The 25540-nt window shown below is 44.4% G+C and overlaps 1 protein-coding gene across 9 annotated transcripts in view; it reads left to right on the forward strand.

Annotated features, from left to right (window-relative positions):
* The window catches only part of BCAR3 (BCAR3 adaptor protein, NSP family member), a 278588-nt gene that overhangs the window by 194238 nt on the left and 58810 nt on the right, over positions 1 to 25540 (forward strand). For all 9 annotated transcript variants that reach the window (XM_054667967.2, XM_024347176.3, XM_054667966.2 and 6 more), the window contains one exon: positions 3770 to 3809. In XM_054667967.2, coding sequence (XP_054523942.1) covers positions 3770 to 3809 — 40 coding nt within the window. The remainder of the gene's footprint in view (positions 1 to 3769; positions 3810 to 25540) is intronic.

The following is a 25540-nucleotide window of genomic DNA, read 5'->3' on the forward strand; positions in this document are numbered from 1 at the left end:
TATATTTTTAAGCCAATTAATTAGAGCTCTTTATATATTTTTAGTAGTGAAACACTGTTTACACAATGTATAAATACATAGAGGTATTTAGGCATGCTGATAGAAATACATTTTATAGATTCATAAAGACTTCCTTTTTCCTTTTTTCTAGTTAAAAATTCTTAATAACATGTTGCATCACTCTAGGCAGTTCTCACCTAAATAGTCCTAAATTTTCATATTAAAGGAAAGAACTTAGGTGAAGATCTGATAGCAAAATTTACATTATAAGCTACAGGGAGAAAAAGTTTGGTGTGCTAGAGGGAAATTAAAATAAATTTAGCTGCCAATTAAACATAAATATTATAAAATTATATATATATCATGTATATATAATGTATAATATATGCATATCATAAAATGCATATATAGTCTATAATGGCCTTTTAAATATACATAGATACATATATACACACACACACACACACACAAAGATCCTGTAGCTTTACTTTAGTACTTTAGCCATGAAATAAGTATAAATTCACTGGCTTGCAAAAAAAAAAAAACTGTTAGATCCAAACAGTGGTTTTTATCTCAGTGGAAAAGTAACAGCAGATTTAAAGTAGGCAGAAAGGAAGACAGAAAAAGAGAATTTAGGAACTCTATAGTTTGCAGGTCGACCTTAGGGTTCTTTTTCCTTAATGTAAATGTGCACAAAGACCATATTACTTCTATTTTACATAAACTCTGGGAAGTAGAGGTGCCATAAAACCTACGGAGTACTCAAAAGGGGATCATTCTCCTTATTTTCTCCTTATTTTTAGAGTATTTCTTTCTCACATTTTTTTTTTTTTTCCCTTGAAAGGAGGAACTGAGCTCTGGCCTAGGATTTCTGTGTGGTGGATGGATATGTGTCCTGGATGAGCCATTTTAAAAATTAATTTGCACTGAGGATTTCCCTGCAGGGTTGCTGCACATTGTGGGGGGCCAACCCCCTAGACACTCCCACGAGGCCCCCAGTCACCCATGGGCGCTTTTTGGCTGGGAGGAGCAAATGCCCTTTCTCTTCAGAGCTGAAAAAACTCAGTCTCTCATTTACCTATGAAAACAACAGTTCAGTTTCTCACGCAAATATGCACAGTCAAGCCAAATTGAGATTAATTCTGAGAGAAAAAGCAATAGAGGAGACCCTTTAGAATGCACCTTCGAACTGGAATTAGGATTCTCAAACAACAACTTCCTAGGAGAAAAATCAGCTCAAGAATAAATTAAGGACCATCAACCAAAACAGGAGGTCCAGAGCTCAGGAGGACTTACCAGTTCCACCAGAGGAGAAACTCAAACTGGGTGAGGCTTCAATGGGCCCCGGCTGGTACCTTAGCTCCAGTTTTGGGCAACTCCTTCAGGGTCCTGAGTCTTCTCTGAGGCCCCACGTGTTTGGGCGTCAAATTATTGTCAATGAAAAGAGTTAAACTCTGTAAAATATTTGAAGAGATTTATTCTGAGCCAAATATGAGTGACCATGGCCTGTGACACAGCTCTCAGGAGGTCTTGAAAGAATGTGCCCCTGGTGGTTGGGGCGCAGCTTGGTTTTATACATTTTAGGGAGGCATGAGCCATCCGTCAATCAAATACTTTTAAGAAATACATTGATTTGGTCCAGAAAGGCGGGACAACTCAAAGCAGGGGCTTCCAGGCTGTAGGTGAATTTAAACATTTTCTGGTTGACAATTGGTTGAGTTTGTCTAAAGACTGGGGATTGATAGAAAGGAAATGTTCAGGTTAAGATAAGAGATTGTGGAGACCAAGATTCCTTTGAAGTCTTATAGTGGCTGTCCTTAGAGACAACAGATGACAAATGTTTCCTGTTCCAGTCTTTAAAAGGTGCTAGACTTTTAGTTAATTTCTTTAGGATTGGAGGGCCTGGAAGAAAAAGATTTAGCTATGTTACTAGAGATTCTTTACAGATGCAAATTTTCCCCCACAAAGGACAGCTTTGCAGGGCCATTCCAAAATATGGCAAAGAAACATGTTTTGGGGTAAAATATTTTGACTTTCTTGTCACATGTTATGCCAGAGTCAGATTGGAAAGTAAGTCACGATACATAGGGTTAAATAAAACCCATCTGATGAGAATTTATGGTTTGTAGGGCATGACTCTCCAGACCCCTTAGATAGGAATTCGGGCAAGATTTAAAAATCTGAGCTTAGTCCTCAGTATGTATCCAAGATATACAACATGATGCTATGGAATACATGCAATATTTAAAAGGTTACTAAAGTTGAAGCAAATTAACATATTCATCATCTCACATAGTTATCCACTTTTTTGTTTTTGTGGCAAGATCAGTTGAAATCTACTCAGCATGAATCCCGTATACAGTACAATTGTATTACCTATAGTCCTCATGTTGTCCATTAGAGCTCTATGCTTGTTCATCCTACGTATCTGCTGCTTTTTATCCTTTGACCTACATCTCCCCATTTCCTCTGCCTTCTGCCCCCATCCCCATAACTACTGTTTTATTCTCTCTCTGTATATTTGACTTTTTTTAAAAATTTCTTTTTTTTTTTTTTTTTTTTTTTTTTGAGAAAGAGTCTCGTTCTGTCGCCCAGACTGGAGTGCGATGGCGTGATCTTGGCTCACTGCAACCTCCGCCTCCTGGGTTCAAGCAATTCTCCTGCCTCAGCCTCCCAAGTAGCTGGGACTACAAGCACTCACCACCACGCCCAGCTATTTCTTGTTTTTGTTTTTTTTTGTATTTTTAGTATAGTAGAGACGGGGTTTCACTATGTTGGTCATGCTTGTCTCCAACTCCTGACCTCAAATGATCCGCCTGCCTCGGCCCCCCCCAAAATGCTGGGATTACAAGCATGAGCCACCACGCCTGGCCTCTTTTTTTTTTGAGATGGAGTTTCACTCTTGTTGCCCAGGCTGGAGTGCAATGGTGTGATCTCGGCTCGCCGCAACCTCTGCCTCCTGGGTTCAAGCGATTCTCCTGCCTCACCGTCCCTAGTAGCTGGGATTACAGACATGCGCCACCACACCCAGCTAATTTTGTATTTTTAGTAGAGACGGGGTTTCTCCATGCTGGTCGGGCTGGTCTCGAACTCCCCACCTGCCGTGATCCTCCCGCCTTGGCCTCCCAAAGTGCTGGGATTACAGGCATGAGCCACCACACCTGGCCCATATGGGGGAATAAAAACACTGGGCACACAGAACAGTAGGATGAATTGCTGAGGTTTTCACCAGGAGTGGGTGGGTAACAGCCAGCGATGAGAAGAGAAGGCTCCGTTCCCTCCATCACCCAGGCACTGGGCAACCTGAGGCAGCCCCTCCACCCACCTAAGCCTCTCTCTTCTTACTGTCAATGTGGGCACAACACAGTTACTGGTGGGGACGTTCTGGGGATTAACCCAGACACCACCAGTGACCGAAAGTGCCACACGTTCCCGTACCCAGTCCTGCCTGCCTCCCACCTCTGCCCTCCCCTGAGCTCTTTGCTTCAGACTTTCACTTTCTATGCTCAAGTAAATCTAGAATTACCACATGTAAATACTCTAACATTTTGGGGCCTGAATTTGACAGGAAAGCATGTGGGAGCTTCTAGACTGAGGTCATGGTGGTATCTCCCACCCCACCACACACACCCTGTTGTGAATACTGCCTGGGAGATGGGGCCCAGCTTAGTAACTTAGTGAATAGGGTGAAATAATGTTGGACACATTATACTCAATGTAAGAATGCATCGTTCCCAACCATTCTCATATTTATATTTTCTCTTTTCAGGGATCCACATCTTCTGGACCCAACTGTGGAATATGTGAAGGTAGGAAATCAGAATTAAACATGTAGCCGTGACCCTGGGTAGTAGATTTCCCATTTGGAACACAAAGTTGCTAAATAATGCTGCAGCCTGGTTTGTGTAAAAAGCTGATTAGACTCTCCAAAACAACAGGGAGGAAATTTGACTCCCTTAGGCCTTTGGTAAATTTTGTAGGGGTCTCACGTCATCCTATTACAGGTACCCTTATCTGGCCTTAGAGCCAGATGTGTTTTAAAATTCAGAGTTTGTTTGTTTGTTTTCCAGAAAGGTAATATGGTACGTATAGTAATACTCCCAGAGAGGTTTGGGGTCAGCACTCCATAATCACACTCATTATTCTCACAGTGACAAGTAAGAATATTCACACTAAGAGGGATAAATAGATGACAAATGATTTTGTGTAGTTCAGGTCACATTTTGCCACCAAATGAGTTTGCTGCCAAATAAGGTTTTTTTAATGTTAGTGTTCAGAGTTTTTTGGATTTTGGAATGTAGATGAGGAATTGTGGACCCATATTTACCTTCAGTGGAGGACCGAAGGCTCCCTGAGATTTTTATGAGTCATCTTTTCCATTCCAACAGCCACCCTCTTGTTCAGGGCTAATCTGGGGCCAAGTAGTAATATTAGGTACTTAGTTACTTTCCAGCCGGACTGGCGGTCAATGCTTCTAAGTATTCAACCCTTCTAAATAATGTATTTCTTCGGAGCTGGAAGAAAAGATGCTTTTCACTTCTTCCCTCTGCCTCCTCAATTTCCAGTGTTGCTGTTTGCTTTATTTTCTTTTATTTTTGAAACTGTATTCTGTCACCTCCTACAGAAGAAAGAAGTCTGATTCTCACATTTGGTTCTTGGATTTATGACAACATACTTATTTTTTGGGAGAAATCGTGGCAAGAGTTAGAGTTTAGAATCAGAAGTCTCATTCCACCTTCGCTATCCCAAAGGCAGCAGCATCCTAGTTTCAGAGTATGTAGGCATGTCGCTTTTGTGTGTACCCATGCCTTCCCCCAGAGTTCTGCCATTTCCTCCCTCTTTAAAAGACCAGAGGATGGACGGAAGAGGAGGAAGCTCCAGTAGAACCACTTGGCCACTTGGGGCGGTCGTAGTGAGGTTTGTTGGAATGGAGGTGGATATTCTTTTTTCCCATCTCTTATACCTGAATGACAACTGAGCTGTGTTTTCATGGGAGAAAATGTATAATCCTAAACCTGCAGGGCTACCACACCAGAATCTGGCCAGAGCTTTATAAATATGTATCTGTGTCCCTCCCGGATGCATCACATGTTTTGTGCAGGTTGTGCATTGCAAAGTATTAGAGGATGCTATTTGCATAGACTGTGATTTGACTTAACAAAAAATGCACTCTAGAATTCTGCAGTGTGTAACAACAGCTCTTTAAAAATCACTCCATGCCTTGTTTCGGAAATTGGCTATCTCCTACCACGGGCCAGTCTGGCTGTGCTCAGCAAGTGTACTGCCTTCTTCTTACTCCAATACCAGTTTTTTCTTTTACAAAAGTCTAAACCCTTTTAAGATAATTTGGTAGTGCATTCTCAAGCTAAATATAGAGGATTTTGGAATGGCCTGTTTAGGTATTATGCAAGCTATTGCATCTCATTTATGAATATCAGTCATTGTGAGTTGAGTGGTATTGACAAAGAAGAGATATTGGAGTTGTCAGTGGCTTCTGTTTATCTGGGCTCTCTTTGCCTTCTCCTGACAGTGAGATGTGATGGAACTGCTCTTTGAGGTTCAGAGGGTTCTCCTTTTCAAGAACTTGTTGAGGTATTCCGAAGGGTACCCTTTCCTCCTAACTTGATCTGAATCTAGTCAGAGCCTTATAAATGATGTGTCTGTATCCTTCCTGAATGCACCACTTTTTTTTTTCTTTCTCACTTGGGGATGGTTTGGGAATGTGTTGAGCCAATGTAGGGTATGTATTTTCATTTGCCTCTATGGACACTAAGGCTCTGAAAGCACATTCATAGAGGTCTCTGACATAAAGGTCCAAGGGGACCCAGGGACCCATCTTCTTGGGTTGGGTCTGTTGTAGCACTTCTCACACTTAGTTGCCCTGTGGAGCCGGGCTGACCAGTGCCAGGAAGGCCTCATAAGTTGATGCCAGCTGGTGCCTCATGGCTGGAGATAAATCAAGGGAGGTGAGAGAGTTGCAGATAAACTGAGGTGCAGTTTGACCCCCTTAACTTCTTATCTACAATCCGCTTGTGCACTTAATGCCTCTTGAACTTGGAGAAAAGTAGTTCTATGTGAATTATGTTGTGTCATAAAGGCCCCTTCCAGTAGGTTCAGATTCATTGGCCGAAAAAAACAAGCATCAAGAAGCCAAATTTTAGGATCCATTTTGACTCCAGAATAGGGGGAGTCTTATCCTATCCTGAGTCTCATCCAGGCAGGGGAAGCACCCAGTCGTGGCCAACAGACAGCAGTCCAAATACTGGCAGGAGCTCCAGCCCCAGGTCTCCCTCCCTCCCTGTGTCTTTAAATGCTGCTCCCCTGCTGGGTGCGGTGGCTCACACCTGTAATCCCAGCACTTTGGGAGGCCGAGGTGGGCTGATCACCCGAGGTCAGGAGTTCGAGACCAGCCTGGCCAACATGGTGAAACCCTGTCTCTACTAAAAATATAAAAATTAGCCGGGTGTGGTGGCGGGCATCTGTAATCCTAGCTACTCGGGAGGCTGAGGCAGGAGAATTGCTTGAACCTGGGAGGCGGAGGTTGCAGTGAGCCGAAGTTGCACGATTGCACTCCAGCCTGGGTGACAAGAGTGAGACTCCATCTCAAAAAAAAAAAAAAAATGCTGCTCCCCTCCCCATCGGAGACTTTCCAACCATCTTCCCTTGGTTTTTTCAGTGCCCAGATAGAAGAGAGAGGTCTGGGACTGCCTCCTGCCTCCTTGGGTCTGGGAGAGACAAGGTTCTGAGGCTGACCCTCATAGCTCGTGGGGCGAGGGGACTGCAGTGTCATGGCAGGAGAGAGTTGGGTGGAGGAAGAATCCAACATTCAGCTCTGGCAGTTTGTATGTGTGTCCTCCTAGCACCGTGCACCGTTTGTGTTGCAGTACATTCATGCCGGGTGAAAGGGGACCGGTTTCTCGGTTGCTTAGCTACCGGTCGTTCATCCCAAGTGGAATGGAGGAAAATATGCATGGCTGGGAAGCCCCAGGGCTGTTGGGCAGCTCTTTTACCTTGTCCAGCAGGCTGGCCTCCTGCTGGGACTCCTGACAGCACCAAGACCCCAAAGGCTCAATTTGATATTTGGATGTGAGAGGAAAATAAATTGCAGATCCAAAGTAGTCCAGGGATTTGGGGAATCTCATTCCTCACTGTTTCCGTCTCTTTAATTCTGGCACTTACAGGAGAGAATTTTGTTTTTTTTCACATTTTTCCTAACCTTCTCTCCTCACATTTTTTTCCCCCCACAGTAGCTCAGAACATGATCATCTTGATAGTTTGGTTTTAACTTTTGTCTAATCATGAGGTCCTTTTCTGTGGTCAAACGTAATTGATTCTGTTTCCCTGCATTGAAAGGAAAGATTTCTTCCAGGTTGGAAAGCTGAACCCTCCAGAGTGGCTCCACCTTCCTCCTGCTGTTTACCATGTAGCTAGTGACTTCGGTTCCTGGCGTACAGCTCTGGAATTTTCCTCTGCGTACCTAGCATACCTTACCCTAGATAAAACCAAACATTTTTTTTTAATAGGAGGAAATATCTTTTAGAGCCAGTAACCCTAGGCAAAATTATGAAGTAGAATTTTATCTCTATACTGCTCAACCTACTCACTGCCCCATTGCACTTGCCCAGATTTTTACTTCGTTAAAACACAATTACACTGTGTCCAGTTTCTTAGATCACTATCAAGTAGTTGCTTAGAAAATTTGATAAAATAGCAGTGCTAAAATGTTAATAAATGATAACAGCTCCATGTGTTCCCCTTCCCAGATAGCTGTCCAACAGAGATTCACATCCCCTGAGACCCCCCACCCCAGGGAGGGAGCTGGGTCCACACTCTGGTTCTTTTTGTTTTGAGACGGAGTCTTGCTCTGTTGCCCAGGCTGGAGTACAGTGGCGCAATCTTGGCTCACTGCAACCTCCGCCTCTCAGGTTCAAGCGATTATCCTGCCTCAGCCTCCCGAGTAGCTGGAACTACAGGCGTCCGCCACCACAGCTGGCTAATTTTTTGTACTTTTAGTAGAGATGGGGTTTCACCGTATTAGCCAGGATGGTCTCGATCTCCTGACCTTGTGATCCACTCACCTCGGCCTCCCAAAGTGCTGGGATTACAGGCGTGAGCCACCGCGCCCCAGCCCACACTTTTGTTCTAATTAGCAATGTGACCCTGGATTTGCCACCTGCTCTCTGTGGGTTCCATTGTCCCCACGATAGAAACCTTGGAGTAGGCTATTGTTCCTTCTAGCTTAAGTTTATAGGATTCTCCATGCCTAGAATAGGCTGGAGAGGAAAATCTTGTAGCCAGTGGTAAGGAGTTCTTAATTGTGCGATATCCCTGTTGATCCTAAGATCGCCGTATTGATTGGAACAGGATACCATTTCATGTTGTATCTTGGATATGAAGACCAAGGTCATGATGGATCATAACTGCCACCACCATGTTCCCAGAAGAGTGGAAGTTACCCCAGCACTCCTGCATTGCTCTGTGATCCATTATGGTTCACTTCTGTAACCCCCTTTCAACCTATGAAGCCTAGGCTCACTTCCACTCTTTATCACTCTCTTCCTTTTATTTTCCCCTGGAACTGCATCTTTAAGCTTCAGAAGTTGCCCCCACAACCAGCACTAAATATAAATGTATATTATCTCCTCTGGGTGCGATGGCTCATGCCTGTAATCCCAGCACTTTGGGAGCCCGAGGTGGGTGGATCACCTGAGGTCAGGAGTTCGAGACCAGCCTGACCAACATGGTGAAGCCTCGACTCTACTAAAAATACAAAAATTAGCTGGGCATGGTGGCAGGCACCTCAGGAGGCTGGAGCAGGAGAATCGCTTGAACCTGGGGGGCGGAGGTTGCAGTGAGCCGAGATTGGGCCATTGCACTCCAGCCTGGGCAACAGAGCAAGACTCGTCTCAAAAAAAAGAAAAATTTTACATTTTCTCCTTCCCCTTTATACCTATATTCCTTTTAGCCTCAAGACTAGTGCTGCTTTGTTTGTTTTGTTTTTTGAGACAGGGGCTTACTCTGTTGCCCAGGCTGGAGTGCAGTAGCAGGATCATAGCTCACTGAAACTTTGAACTCCTCGGCTCAAGCAATCCTCCCACCTCAGCCCCCTCAAGTAACTGGGACCACAGATGACCACCACCATGCCTAATTTTTTTTTATTTTTTGTAGAAACAGGGTCTCACTATGTTGCCCAGGCTTGTCTCGAACTCTTGGCCTCAAGTGATACTCCTGCCTCAGCCTCCCGAAGTGCTGGGATCACAGATATGAGCCACCATGCTGGGCCAAGACTAATTCTTTTTGGCCTCTTCACACACCAGCCCTACAGTTATTTTAGTAAAGAGTTCTTTTCTAGGGGTGGTTTAAGCTGTAGTTTTTTAAGGGAGGAAGTGATTGGCTAGGGCAGGGCTGGGTGATTTTTCTTTTAGAAGAAGTGTTTATTATACATTTTCCATTTTAAAATAAATTGTCCTCAAAAAAGTTACATTAGAAAATATGGTGAAGTAGAAAAAAATATTGGAATGCCTGTTTTTTTTGTTTTTTTTTTTCAAATTAGCCGTGAATAGGCAAGTGTTTTTTTGTGGCCAGGCTGTAAACAGCACGCTTGCCCGCCTGTGGACAAAGGCCTGCTCTCCAGGCTACCGCAGTGAGGAAGCGTCAGGACGGAATGCAACCTTTTGTTCCTGGCTAGATTCCTAGTGAACGCATGTCCTCTTTCTTTTGTAGTCAGCCTTGGTGGGTTCTTGTTAGACCCACTGTGAGCTGTAATAGAATGACCTACAGTCTCTGAGCTTGTTGCGCAGGTTAGGAGAAGAAAGGACAAGGCTGCAGCTGTTATCCTGAGTGGGGACAGAGCCCTGCAGCTTCTCCCTTCACAGTGCAGATGACCCCAGAGAAACTCAGGAAGCTGTCCTTTGTGGGGTCAATGCTCTGAAAATTCTCCTTCCCCAAGGGTCTTCTAGGTCTAAAGACGTTACAGGCCATCCAAGGCTCAGATCTCAGCAAGGCCATTTCCTGCAGCCGGCTGGGGATATATTAGGTCACCCAGCATATTTAAAAAGGAGTAATTATGCAAATTCCAATGCCAAGAATAAGTGCCCTGGCTGCCGGAGACCTCAGTGGAGAAGGGGTGACGTGACTTCAGCTCCCTTTTTGTGCTCAAGATGGCTGCAGCCATGGTCACAATTAAATAGCTGTCTTTGAGAGAAGCCTTTTCTTCCAGCAGGAAAGCAGGCCAGTCTGCTCTGAATTAGCCAGCTCACAAAGCCATGAAAGGGACTTACAAAAACAATGGCACGCTGTACATTCCATGAGATTTTAACAAGTTATATGAACCAAATAATGGGCCGATTGGCTGGCTCTGCAGGTTTTTGCCTGAGTGTGCACATTGGCAGAGCCAGCGCCATCCCCTGTGGGACCAGAGATCAAACACCGCCAGCAGTGAATGTAAAACAGCCCTGGCCCGCTCTGGGGCCCACATGCAGAGGGACGAAAGGGAGCTCCCACCCAACTTCTTCCACTCCACCCCAAAAACATTCTCTGCAAATATTCTTGGGAGGTTCGGTGTTACTACAGTTATTTAAAATGCTGAGGTAGGATGTTCCCACATCCTAGGTATGGATGACAGTCTCCCTCATTCAATGGAGTCTTATCCTTCAGGTCTATGAAAATGTGGCCATTTATAAAAAGTAAAACCTTATGAAAACACATGTCCGTATAAAAGTCTATATGCATGTTTGTAGTGACATTATTCGTAATTGACAAAAACAAAAACTGGAGACAACCCCAAAGTCCTTCAACTGGAAAAAAGTAGTACACCCATATAATGGCATATTGTTTAACCTTAAAGAGGAATGGACTTTTATTTACTTATTTTTTTAAGAAACAGGGTCTCATTCTGTTGCCCAGGCTGGAGTTCAGTGGTGCAATCATAGCTCACTGTAACCTCAAACTTCTGGTCTTGGGTGATCCTCCCACCTCACTGAGTAGCTAGGACTCCAGGCACTCACTACCACACCCAGCTAACTTGTTTATTTTTTGTAGAGATGGGGTCTCCCTGTGTGCTTGGGCTGGTCTCGAACTCTGGCCTTCCTCCTGCCTTGGCCTCCCAAAGTGCTGGGATTACATGTGTGAGCCACTGCTTCCAGCCTAGGAGTGGACTGTTGATATACGCAGAAACACACATTGTGTTAGTCTGTTTTCGTGCTGCTGATAAAGACATACCCGAGACTGGGCAATTTACAAAAGAAAAAGGTTTGTTGAACTTACAGTTCCATATGGCTGGGGAGGCCTCACAATCATGGTGGAAGGTGAAAGGCACATCTCACATGGCAGCAGACAAGAGAAGAGAGCTTGTGCAGGGAAACTCCGTTTTTTTTGTTGTTGTTGTTGTTGTTGTTGTTTTGAGACAGAGTCTCACTGTGTTGCCCTGGCTGGAGTGCAGTGGCATGATCTTGGCTCATTGCAACCTCCACTTCCTCGGTTCAAGCAATTCTCCTCCCTCAGCTTCCCAAGTAGCTGGGATTATAGGCCTGGGCCACCATGCCCAGCTAATTTTTTTTGTATTTTTAGTAGAGGTGGGGTTTTGCCACGTTGGCCAGCCTGGTCTCGCACTCCTGACCTCAAATGATCCACCCACCTCAACCTCCCAAAGTGCTGGGATTATAGGCATGAGCCACTGCACCCAGCCAAAACTCCCCATTTTAAACATCAGATCTCATGAGACTTATTCACTATCACGAGAACAGCATGGGAAAGACCTGCCCCCATGATTCAATTACCTCCCACCAGGTCCCTCCCACAACACATGGGAATTCAAGATGAGATTTGGGTGGGGACACAGCCAAACCATATCATGCGTGAATCTTGAATACATTACGTTGAGTGAAAGTAGACAGTCTCAAAGGCTACGTACTCTAAAATTACATTTGTATGATATTCTGGAAAAGGCAAAACTTATAGTGACAGAAAACAAATAAATGGTTGAAAAGAGGTTGGAGAAGAGATGAAGTACACCAAGGAGCTTCCAGGGATGATAGAAATAGAAATATCGTGATTGTAGTGGTAGTTACCCAACTGGGGTTGGCTGTCAGTGCTCATGGAATTGTACTGAAAAGGGTGACTTTTGCCGAATGCAAATTATACCCAATAAGCCTGACCTTAAAAAGCAAGCTAGGCTGGGTGTGGTGGCTCACGCCTGTAATCCCAGCCCTTTGGGAGGCCGAGGCAGGCGGATCACAAGGTCAGGAGTTCGAGACCAGCTTGGCCAACATGGTGAAGCCCCTGACTACTAAAAAAATACAAAAATTAGCCGGGCATGGTGGCATGCGCCTGTAATCCCAGCTACTCGGGAGGCGGAGGCAGGAGAATTGCTTGAACCTGAGAGGTGGAGGTTGCAGTGAGCAAAGATTGCGCCACTGCACTCCAGACTGGGCGACAGAGCCAGAGTGTACCAAAACAGACAAAAAAAAGGCAAGTTAAAGCCTTGTATTTCAGTCCTTAAGTGCTGCCACCTCAGTAGGAGAAATTTTCCATTTTGAGATGGGCCACACCAGGGAGGCCAGACCCTTGATGAGATGGAAAAAGTGCTGAGCTTGAAGATTTTTGACTGCAGTGGCTCATTCAACAGATATTTTTTAGTATATACCATGTGTTTGTAATTGTTCAGTCAGGTCAGACCAGGTGGGAAGAAAGTGTTACCAGGAGCCTAACCTGAGATAGTCGCAGTGGGAATGGAAAGTTAGGCCACATGCTGAAGGGCTTTTAGAGATAGAATTAAGACCCAGTTATTAGGGAAGCTGAGAGATTCTAACAGGATGTAAATGGTGCAGGTGAGGGAGAGAAGCTAGGGGCAGTTCCTGGGACCACACCAGTACCTAGCATTGTGCCAGAAGCCAGTAAATAGGGAGGAAAGGAGATGTCCATTTGGAAACCTTGTTACCACAGTGACGTTAATCTTCGAGCATTTGTGGATATCTTTAGACCAAGGGGTCAGCAAACTATAGCCTAAGACCAAATCTAGCCCACCACCTGTTTTTATATGACCACTAAGCTAAAAGTGGATTTTATATTTTAATATGGCTTTTTTTTTATGTGGAGTTTCGCTCTTGTTGCCCAGGCTGGAGTGCAACCATGCAATCTCGGCTCACTGCAACCTCTGCCTCCCAGGTTCAAGCAATTCTCCTGCCTCAGCCTCCCAAGTAGCTGGGATTATAGGCACCCGCCACCACGCCTGGCTAATTTTTTATATTTTTATTAGAGACGGGGTTTCATCATGTTGGTCAGGCTGGTCTTGAACTCCTGACCTCAGGTGATCCACTGCCTCGGCCTCCCGAAGTGCTAAAATGGCTTCTTAAAAATCAAAAGAAGAGTGGCAAAATTACATAAAGTTCCAGTTTTTATGTGCATCCATAGTTTTATTGGAACACAGCAATGCCCATTCATTTATGTATTGTCGTGGCTGCTTTTCCTATAATGGTGGGATTGAGTACAGATTCTCCTCCACTTACGATGGGGCTACATCCCAATAAACCCATCATCAATTGAAAATATCATAAGTTGAAAATGCATTTAATACACCTAATCTAGAGAATATTATAGCTTAGCCTACTGAATATTATAGTTTACCCCAGCATCACCTAAGAGTATCATAGTGCATGTTGCTAGGTCAGAAAAGATCACATTTCAAAATTTGAAGTACAGTTTCTACTGAATATGTATCACTTCAGCACCGTCGTAAAGTTGAAAATCAGTGAAACCATTGTTAAGTTAGGGCCTCTGTAGTTGTGACACTATGGCCTCAAAAGCCTAACAGAACCTTTTACAGAGTTTTCTGACCCTTGCTCTAGGCTGTTTGCACCTTTGCTGTTTCTGTTTTGCCTTCCCAATAATGCATAACAGGCTTTCAACAAAAGTGAGTCCTTGGGCAAATTTTGTGATCTTGCACAATCACGAGGATAGTGCTTTTGTCACACTGTGCAGGATTTGGACGCATCTCTGCATGTTATGAGGTGTACCTGTCAGCTCTGAGCAGCATCTCTCTGCTGCCCTGGTCGGTTCTGGCATCTTTAGCCCAGATGGATGAACAGGTGTGTGGGGGCGGCATGGGTACTTGAACCCTGACTGCTCCTGCCTGGGGCTTGCGTGGATAACTCCTCAGGGCAGACACTGCTTTGTCCATACGGCCTGAGATGGGTTTTCTTGTGCCACAAGTCAGAGAGAAGTGACTTCTCACTGGGCCTCCTGAACTTGATGGTTTGAGATAAGGTCAAACCCTGGAGCTGCCCTCTGGAGGTGCTGAAAGGAACATGATCTGGCCAGTGAGAGGAATAAGACCAGATTTACATTCTGTGTGAATTTGTATTCTGTGCTGCAGGCATCAGCCTTGAAGCTGAGGCACCATCCTCCCTAACTCGAGGAAGGATTCTTCTGAGATCCCGAACTGTAGGGATGACTGAGAGACTCAAAAACTAACAGGCAGGCAAGAATTGAAACTGTGGCTTCTGACGGGACTCAGCTCCATATTGGACTTTGAATCTGGTGTGGCTTGTCCACCTCTAACCTCATCTCCTGCCACCCCAATAGTCACTGTCCTCTGCCACCCTGGCTTTCCCTAGTGTCTCTGGGGCTTTGCCTTCCCATTGGCCTGGAAGGTTCTGAGGCAGAATAGCTGAGAGGTTTGGAGTGAGTGCTAGGACACTGCTGTGGGTTGAATTGTGTCCCCCAAAAGCGATATGTTGAAGTCCTAACCCCCAGTAACTGTGAATGGTGACCTTATTGGGAAATAGGGTCATTGCAGATATAATCAAATTAAGATGAGGTCATATTTGACAAGGATGGGCCCTAATCCACTGACTGGTGTCCTTATAAGAAGAAGATTTGGACCAGACACAGGTGTAGAGGGAGAAGGCCATGAGAGGACAGACAGAGACTGGGGGATGAGTCTGCAAGCCGAGGAGTGCTAGCAACCACCAGAGGTGAGGAAGAGGCAAGGCAGGCTCCTCCCTGCAACCTTTGGAGCCATTGTGGCCCTCTGGATACTTTATATAGGATTTTTAGCCTCCAGAGCTGTGAGACAATAGAAACATTTCTATTTTAAAGTAGCCAAGTTTGTGGTAATTGGTCTTGGCAGTCCTGGAAACTAATACAAATCCAGAGCCCTGTTTTAGCCATTTCTTGGTTGTATGACCTTGGGCAAGTTACTGAAGTTCTCTGGAGCTCAATTTCCTTAACAGTAAATGGGAAGATTGGGATTAAACAGTGAATACATGTGAAGTTCTTAGTTCTTAGCACAGTGCCCCACATGTACTTAGCACTCAGTAAATACCAGCTATATGGCTGGTTCATTTGACACATTTCACTGCCTCAGAACAGCCTTCCCTGACATCCGTACTAAAAGCAGTCCCCAAGTCACTATCTCATTACTCTGTATATTATCTTCGTTTGTCCCAAAGTTTATTTGTTTATTTTATTTTTTTTGAAACAAGGTCTGGCTTTGTCACCCAGGCTGGAGTGCAGTGGCGCAATCTCAGCTCACTGTAATTTCTGCCTCCCAGGCTCAAGCCATCCTCCCACTTCAGCCTCATGAGTAGCTGGGTCTACAGGCATGCACCATCACACCTGGCTGATTTTCGTATTTTTTTTTTTTTTTTTAGAGACCTGGTTTCACCATCATGTTGGCCAGGCTGGTCTCAAACTTGTGAGCTCAAGTGATTCGCCTGCCTTGGCCTCCCAAAGTGCTGAGATTACAGGTTTGAGCCACCACACCCGGCCTTATTTGTTTACTTTTAAAAATAAGACTTCTCACTAGCATGTGAGTCCTGAGGACAAAGACCCTTCTTTTGTTTAGTGAGTGAGCACCCACACCAGATGCACAAGGGCGTTTAATTTTTAATTTTTGTGAGTACAGAGTAGGTGTATATGAGATATTTTGATACAGGCATACAATGTGTAATAATCACATCAGGGTAAATGGGGCATCCATCACCATTTATCCTTTGAGTTACAAACAATCCAATTGTACTCTTCAGTTATTTTAAAATGTACACACACTGGGCACTTAAATTTAGGGAAGGGGGAATAAGGTTGTTCTAAAAATTTTATATTTCGCAAAGCAGGTAATGCTGATGTCTCTAAAATTTTTCCAGAAATCCTTCAGTGTTTTTATTTCAAAACAGCAAAGAGGTTCCCACACCTAACCTCAGTCTACCTTCTCTTGCCCACCTGGTACAGGATAAAAACTGTGGGGTTGCTGTTGTCACCTTAAATACTCACATATTTGGGCAGAGATATACACTGTTTTTAAAAGTGTAGTTCTGGCAACTTCTATGACTTAGACCTATCTACTCTTTGGGAGATCTTGTTAACTATAGGGAGTCAGTAACTTCAACACCAAAACGAGAGGCCTGGATTGCTAGCTTTAGAATCATTTGCTGTTAAGCTCTGCCCTCTAGTGCTCATCAGTGTCACAACAGTTCAGCATTTGGCTACAATTCGGTTTCTAAATATTCTAAGAGCTTTTAATATTAAATGTAATAGCATGTCAGGACTTGTATTCAACTTCAGAAAGAAGAGCTGTGTTTACAATACATGAAAATGCCAATTTAAATTGTCAAGGAATTTTATTATTAGAATTAATTGTCAATGTTCTTGAATGAAGAGCTCTAAAATGCTATGATACTGTATGTAGATTTTGAGATAGGAGGTTTGCATTTGGCCCAAAGTGTTACCTCCGGTAACCAAGAAGTTTCCTGGGAACAACTTGTATTTGAATCGTGATTTGGTATCTGAAAAAACATCTCGGCTTGGCAGGAAGGATGCTGGTATTGGGTAAGGCAGAAGACTCCATGCCTGGGAGACAGCGTGTGCCCAGGCTGACTGGAGCAGGAGAGAACAGTGGGAGGAGCCTTGGGAGAAGCAGTAGGTGCTCCATGTTGCTTGAATGGGAAAAGAGATTCCGAGAAGAAGATCACGTTGTTAAGAAATGAGTGTGGGAGGAATTTTATTTATTGCCAAACTATCTAACTACATATAACTTTGCAACTTGCTTTTTTCATTGGACATCATTCCATATTAAACGTATGGGCCTCCCTCCTTCTTTCGAATGGGTACCCAGTATTCCATTGTATGAAATACAGTTATAGTTAACTAGTTCCCTACTGACATTTGGGTTTTGCAAATGTTCTGTTAGAAACAATTTTGTGGTTAGTACATAGTCATTTAGTAAGTATTTGTTGAGTCTCTTCCCTGTGCTGGTCACTGTTCCAGGGGCTGAGGATACAGCAGTGAACAAAACAATATCCCTGCCCCTGTGGAGATTTTACTCTGGGGGTGGAGGACTGGAAAGACAATAAGAAAGACAGTCAAGTCAATCCTGTTAGCTGACGATGAGTGCTTAGCAGAAAAGATGCATCAGGGAAAGCAGCTATGAAAGTTGGAGTAAGGGGACGTTAAATTTTAGATAGGGTGACCAGGGAAGGCCTCACCAAGAAGGTGACTTTTGAGTGGAAATACAAGTCAACTGTGATATCTAAGGGGAAGAAGAAGGGCAAGACTTTGAAGCCAGGGTCCGCCTCTTCTATGGAGGAACGAGGAGGCCAGAGGCTGGAGCTGGTGAAAGCAGCTGGTGTTAGAGTGGCAGAAGGTGATGTGCGAGGGATTGTGTGTCAGAGTAAAGACTTCAATTTTTTCTGGAATGAGATGGGAGGCATCTCAGGTTCACTTTGGCTTCTGTGTTGCTGCTAGACTGCAGGGGACAGGGGCAGAAGCAGGGAGACCAGTGAGGAGTCTACTGTGATTGTCCAGATGAGAGATGATGGTAGTTTGGACCTGCGAGAGCAGGGGAGGTGGTAAATAAGGGGGTTCTAGGAATGTAACGTGAAGGCAGAGCCATCAGCACTTCCTGATGGATTGGACATGAGGTGGGAGAAGAGAGGAGCCATGCTTGACACTGGTAGGATGGTGCTGTTGTCAGTGGAGGTGGCTTGGTGTGCGTTAGTGTAAGAATTTTCAGAAGATAAAAATCTAGGAGTAGAATGATTCAGTGTCACATAATGGGTCAAAATAAAACTTCTTGGCAACTGAAAGTTTTTTTTATTTGTTGTTTCTTACATTTTTCTCAGTTTCTAATTTTTTTCTAATAGTGTTTTTATGATAGTTACTTATAAAAATAAAAACACCCCTGCAATTATATCCCTTAGTCTACTCCATAGGTAAGATACTGAAAACTTATGGCTCAATCAAAATTATGTAAAGCAAGTAACTTAAATATTAGAGCAGAAGTTCTTAATTTCTTTTGTCTCAAGACTTCTTAAATTATTGAGGACCCTAAAAAGTTTTTGTTATGTGACTTCTAGCTATTGATACTCATCATGTTAGAAATTAAAATGGAATATTTAAAAATGTTTATTTAACTTATTTTTACTTGATGAGCATTTCATGTAATTCATTTAAAAATAAGAATAAACCCATTATATACCAGTGAATGTACATTTGTGGTAAGAATGACATTGTTTTACATATTTGCACATCTCTTTAGTGTCTGATAGAACACAACTTGATTCTTATATTTGCTTCGGTGTTCACTCTGTTGTTTTGTGTTACTTTGGTTGAAGTCTCAAATAATGTGGCCCTGCACAGGTATGCAGTTCAGAAAGGGAGGAGTATTTTAATAGCCTCTTCAGATCATTATAGTTGTTGGTCTTTGATACTAGAGTTCAACAAGTTGTAGTTCCTTAAAGGTTAACTGCAATGTGGACTCTGAAATCCTGTCAATGAACTTGTTTTATTTCCTTAAAATTCAATTTGAATGGATCTCTCTTGCAATTTGAATGGATCTTTTACCCATGCATGAGTTTATATCATCATGCATTGGCCATTTGAAAAATATTGGTTTACGAGTTATGCAGATCTTATAAATGTTACATATTTCACTATGTAATATCAGAACTCACATTCATTAATATGACCACCGATCACATCAGAAAAATCATTAAAGTATTGGAAAGCTGTCAAACTCATGTGGTGAATACAAGTTTTCCAAAATTCTAATTTTCACTTGAAACCTGGAATTTTATCATTGGCAACAAACACTGTCTGTTGTTTTCCTTGAAGTAACAGGCTCACTTTGTTCGTTTTTCAGAAAATGGCTGCCAAATAAATACCCGAGTCTGAATAACCAAGTTTGTCAGACATTCTTTGAAGTAAAAATTGTGCTCTACGAAAAAGCAGCTAGTTGAGCCCACGATTCAATTGCACAGTTGCTTTTCCTTCACACAAACTCTGTGCTTGGAAACGCAGCAGAATTGTTTTCTGTGCATGTCCTGTTGCATTGTATAGAATACTAAAGAGACATGTACTCGAGGGCCCATATTTAATAAAGTGAGTAATTCTCACTGCTTCATCAAAGACTTCTAGGTGGAACTGGCTATTTTTCTTCAATTCTTTGAGCCATTGGGAGTCAAGAGTGCAATGGCCCCTGGTAGAGTTTGGTGCCTCTGCCTTGCTTTGTGCTGAGGCACCAGGAATTCACCCATCATAGCTTTTGCACCACCAGTATAAATGTCAACCCAGTGAAACAGGCAAAAAATGTCTCTGTATTATTATGAAAATAAGTTTTGACCTCTCAGACCCCCAGAAGACCCCCCAGCCTGTAGATCAGCCTGTGGAACACACTTTGAGCACCACTGTACCAGAGGGTCTTTTGCTACTTAAGAGACTAAAAGCTGCAAAAACACTTTAAACACAAATAATCCCCTCTTGTTTATCTAAATCCATATTTATTTCTCTAGCAAAGTTTACTTTTAAGCTCAGCTTGCCCAACAGTTGCATTTACATTTAAAGAGACTTGTTTTTAATGTAGGAAAGACATTAAATTTTCATTTAAAAGTAAGGAAAAAATTGAGAGTCAATCCTTGAAGTAAGGGTTCTCAGTTGTGGGCCTGTTCCTTGCAGTGGAGTGGATTGTGACACCTCTGGAAATGCTAACTCTGTGTAACACAACCAAGTCATGATATACTGTAAAGATCTGGTTGCTCATCATATACTATAAAGTACTAGGCCAGAAGCAATTGTAACTCTCCTCTCATTGCTTTATATTAAAACTCTGAAAACCCCAAGCTTGGTGAGGCCAAGGCTGGGTTATGGCAAGGTGCTCTGCCTGAGTATGCAAGTGTAGTCGAGGGAGAAATTTGTTGCAGGGATCCATTTACTTGGGGCAGGCTGGAAGTGCACATTCTCCTGATCCTTAAGCTTTTATTAATTGCTGCAGCCTTGGCTCCTTCTATGCTCCCAGTGTGGATTTGCTGGCTGAGCTCCATCCGTCCTTTATGTGAATGAAGATAAGGATGTGTCAGACCCTGGGAATGAGAACATGCTGTTTGGCCCTTCAAGGCAATTTCCTTTTGAGTCCCAGCCCTCTCCAGATGGCATCTAATTGTTTCTTGAATGACCTCAGTGTCCAGGCTGCAGGAACCTGGTCTGAGAAGCCATTTCACATATTTATTAGCCTGTGGATGAGAACTTACTATATAAAGCCCCCATTCACACTCTCAAAAGAGCTTTTTGTACAGAAGAAATAAGGAAACTGATGGACTGTTTCCTGTGACCACCAGTCTTCAGCCGGATTCTTATTTTTACCAGGCCCAGGTGGGTGTATTTTGAAGGGGTCTGTGTGGTCCAGCTGAATCCATCCTGGTTCAGTGCCCTCCTGTCTGTCTCCTCATGGTCTCTACATGAAAGCCTTGACAGAATAGAGTCAAGTCCCCTTACCTCCTGGTTTCAGGATTACTTGAACAGAGTACAGGTAGTGTGAGTTAATTACTGCATTCTGGAAGCGTCTCCCAGTTTGAAATCCCAGCTAGTTCAAAATTTGAGAGAGTAAAATGACTCTTTTATTTTTGAGATGGAGTCTTGCTCTGTCACCCAGGCTGGAGTGCAGTGGTGCAATCTTGGCTCATTGCAAGCTCCACCTCCTGGGTTCACGCCATTCTCCTGCCTCAGCCTCCCGAGTACTGGGACTACAGGCGCCCGCCACCATGCCTGGCTAATTTTTTTGTATTTTTAGTAGAGATGGGGTTTCACCATGTTAGTGAGGATGGTCTTGATCTCCTGACCTTGTGATCCGCCCTCCTCGGCCTCCCAAAGTGCTGGGATTACAGGCATAAGCCACCGGGCGTGGCCGTAAAATGACTCTTAGGGCCAAAGTGGGAAGCAGCCGTAATTCAGCCAGAGGCTGGCAAGGCTGGCTCACCTGGTGAGGAGCATGACTTCTGTGTGGCCTGTCATCCCTCATGCCTCTGCAGTTCTGAACTATTTTTGGAGAGACAGGGAAGGGCCCCTACCTTCTTGCAAATACCATGAACAAGAGCCACGTCTCTAGAAATATGCATGCACACTTACTGCACATCTTAGTTCCAGGTGTTTGTGGACCCCAGGTTGAGAATCCCTGAGCTATCTCCAAATGTTCAGTGGGCCCCTATCATGTTCAGGCATTCCAATGATGACAATAAGACATGGGTCATGAGGCCAACAGACAAGGGCACCAGTCATTTTAATGAGTGCTTCAGTAGCTGAACCCTGGAGGACAGGGTTGGAGCTAGGGCTTCTTACTGGGGTAGGTAGAATAATAGCAAGGGGAGAAGGAAACCCCTACGGGCCCACACAGACTGAGAGCAGGGGCTCCCAAACTTCCAGGCCATGTCCACCTAAGGACTGTCTAAGGAGCACATTTGGGAAGATTGGAATGTGATTTGGAGATGATGTAAACGTCCTGTCCTTTGACCTGGAAAGAAGTCATGAGGGTTGCCCTCACAGGTGACTGTACCGGGAAAAGCTCACCTGGCCTCAGTAAGGGAATGTCTCAGCCAGTACCTCTAAATTGGGTCCTGTGGCCTTCCACATAGCAGAATAGCCTTTTGGAAACATCCTCCAGGAGCTGAGGATGGTGCTGATGCCACATAAGCAGGGCTGAGAATGCAGTTGGTTTGTGCTTTCCCCTGGCTGGGAGGTGCTGGGTGTGGGAGCAGAACTCACCCCTACACCAGTGGCACAGTACATTCCAACAACATGAATCCCTCTCCCTCTTCCTAGAGGCAAATTCGTGTATCGTTATCCTTGAAAACTCAAGGCAACTCAATTATTTCCATGGAAGTCCCTGGAATAGACTGCAAAACACCATTAATTTCCATTCATTGCTGACACATGAGTGTACAACCCTATTATTAATGGGTGTATAATGTGCATGTTTTCATGTAACATCAGTTCATGTTGGCTCCTTGTAGCGTTTCTCAGATACAGAGATCACATTTTATACACATAATCTCCAACAGAGCCAGACACAATATGTTACATCTCCATCTCAAGTTTTAATCTTACACTGATAAGGTGAGCCTGTAAACCCAAATTGATGGTGTGAGCTAGGAAACTTACCTCTGGGAAGGGCAGGGGTGGAGTGGCCTGGGTTGATGACTACTTCTGGGAAGGAAAACATTTTTAGGACCTTAGTCTCTTGCATCTGCCTCTCTCAGCACTTTGACCACATTCTCTTCCATCAGCTTCTTTATGCAGTGAGGGCCTGGCTGTGGGCTGCTCTAGGCTTATATTCTTAAAGCTTGTGGTCCAAGGGGAAAAGGGGATGTCTCTCTCAGCCCTAGTTTGAAAAGTCTCAGGGAAGGACTCTGTTTGGTCTCATGTCATTCACCTGCTTACTCTTGGACCATTCAGTGTTCAGTATTCTGATTGGCTCACACATCCATTAAAAGGATGAATACACATGCTACTCAGTAAAGCTTTTAAATATAATAGCCACCACCTGCTATCTATACCATTGCCCCCCCTTACATTTTTAGGATCAGAAGTATATTCTGCTATATTTCTATTATCTCTATTCAGGATACATGTATAAAATGTTGAGATATGAATGCTAAGTTTTGCGGAAAAAAAAAAATCTTTTCAAGTCCTGTTCCCATCTTTCCCTAGTTTATCTCCCTCCTGGTTTATGTACTGGATACCCATTGCCTCCAAGTTTGCCAGATTTGCTGCTGTTACAGAGAAGTTATGGGCAGGGGGTGGGGATGTCCAGAGGGGCTGTGGATCCCCAGCCCATCTATAGCTTGTCCTTGGATGGATTCCCACATCTTATCACAAGTGACCCAACCGGGAGTCCTGGTGTTCCTGGATAGTTACCCAGATGGGTTTCTGCTGCTCTCCCTAGTAATTCTCCCTTCCTCCACCCAGCCCTTCCACCCATTTGGATATATACTGCAAGGCGTACCCAAATCTTTGAGCCACTGGCAAAGGAATTTATTGTCCCCACCTTGGCACCAGGAAGGGCAAATATTGACCTTCTGGATGTCACTCCTGCAGACAGCATTATGCTTGGCAGTTGACCACGTTAGGAAGTGAAGAAACTGGCCGGCAGTCAATGAGGTCCTTCCATGCACAGAACCCTCTGAATTGGCCTCTTCCTGTAGAGGAAGGGGTACTGTTTGTGTTTCCATGTGACAAAGGCCCTTAGCCCTTCTTGTGCAGCAAGCCTTTGTTGCCTCCTGGTTCTTCTCAGATTCTGATGTCAGCATCCATCTCTCCCAGCCCTGCCCTTTCCTTTCAGCTGTGAGCAGAATAGGACCTCTGATGGACTATTGCAGATGAGATCTGCTGCCTGTGTTGCCAAGAGTATCTGTCCCTCTGTTGGAGGGAGGTCTGCCTTTCAGATTTGCATAAGATAAAGCACTTCTGGTGACCAGGTGTTCTCCGTGCTTCCCTCATCACACCAGATAGAGCCAGCCATTCTGATTCATTGTTGTTTTAATCATTAACTTTAAGAGCTGTTTGATCCCACATGTGAAATGGAGATAATAATACTCCTCTCCTAGTGTGACTATGAAATAGGACACCATGGTAAAAGTTCTCTGTAGAAGTGCTGGCTGCTGGCCTGGCATGGTGGCTCACGCCTGTAATCCCAGCACTTTGGGAGGCCTAGGAGGGTGGATCACAAGGTCAGGAATTCAAGGCCAGCCTGGCCAATATGATGAAACTGTGTCTCTACTAAAAATACAAAAATTAGCCCATCTCTACTAAAAATACAAAAATTAGCCAGGCATGGTGGCGGGTGCCTGTAGTCCCAGCTACTCGGGAGGCTGAGGCAGGAGAATCACTTGAACCCGGGAGGCGGAGGTTGCAGTGAGCTGAGATTGTGCCACTGCCCTCCAACCTGGGTGACAGAGTGAGACTCCATCTCAAAACAAAAACAAAAACAAAAACAAAACCAATGTGGCTTCTGGGGACCTTTCACATGGGGTGAGTGAGGTGAAACGATGTCTGTGACTGCTGCAGGCTTCTTCAAGGCATCTCTGAAGTCTGTGGTGAGGAGGGGTTGTTGAGAGTCAAACTTGTAGCTCTTCCAATTTTCTGTCCTAAGTATTACATGCAAACAAGGTCCATCCACCCACTGAGTGAAGGGGTTCCCGTGCTGGTTAAAGCTGCTCCAGCGGCCATAAGGAACTGCATTACTACTTGCCTCAAGGCTATCTATCCCCTCCTCTTACCAGCCACATCCCTGCTACGACCCGGGTGTGTGCAAGGTGGCCAGCCAGGGTGCTTTATCGGTCCGTACTCACTTCTGTGACCACCAGGGTATTCTCACCTCCCTTCCCACATGCCACTGAAAGTCTTTCTGGATCAGAAGGAATTTTTTGGTCACGTGACTCTTTGAAATTGGGTAAAAGTCATAACCCCTCTCCTCAATGAACACAACATTTTGTATACAGTTTCTAGTGGCCCATGGAAACCCCAGTCCACCCCTAGGTTCAGAACTCCTCATCTGGACTGATTCTCACAGCTACTTTGGCAGGATGCAGAATTATCCAGTATGTCACTCAGATGGTAATGCCCATGATCAGCTTATGACCATGAAAAAGAGATATTTTCCCACTGAAATATTTTGTTTGCATGGCTAGAATTTGCTTGACAACAGAAAAGCGATTGATAAGACCATTTTCTCTCCAGGCTGGAATGGGTGGGGTTACTCCTGACTCCACCTCTCACCTGGTACTGACCCCGCCCTCCGCCCCTGGGTTCCTGCCTTCCTAGGCGGGTGATCCCTTGCAGGCAGGTTCATCCACTCAGCCACTTGGCAGCCTTTCTAGGTGGAGATAGGGATGGGTGGCTTTAGAAGAATGCACTGTAACTCTGGCAGATTCCTGCCATTAGGGACTTGAGAGAAGGAGATCTAGGCAGAAGGCAGTATCTGGGAGGACACAGAGAGAAAGTCTAGAGAGGGAAGAGGGGTCACAACATCTGAGGAGCTATACCAGACACGGTTGTAGTTCTAGAATTGGTTGGTATCAGACAACCCAGTAATACAGGGCGGGGAAGTATGAAGGAGTCGGCATGTGAGAGGTGGTTCTCTGGGGATGCTAAACACATGTGGAAGATCTGTTCCCAGGGCTGAATTGCAGGGCCAGGGCAGGAGGAGGTGGGGCCAGAGGAGTGAGGATCCTGTAGGGCATCCAATCAGGACTGAGGCTGAAGTCCAATTCTGCAACTA

This window comes from Pan troglodytes, chromosome 1 (genome assembly GCF_028858775.2).
Source record: "Pan troglodytes isolate AG18354 chromosome 1, NHGRI_mPanTro3-v2.0_pri, whole genome shotgun sequence".
NCBI classification, from domain to species: Eukaryota; Metazoa; Chordata; class Mammalia; order Primates; family Hominidae; genus Pan; species Pan troglodytes.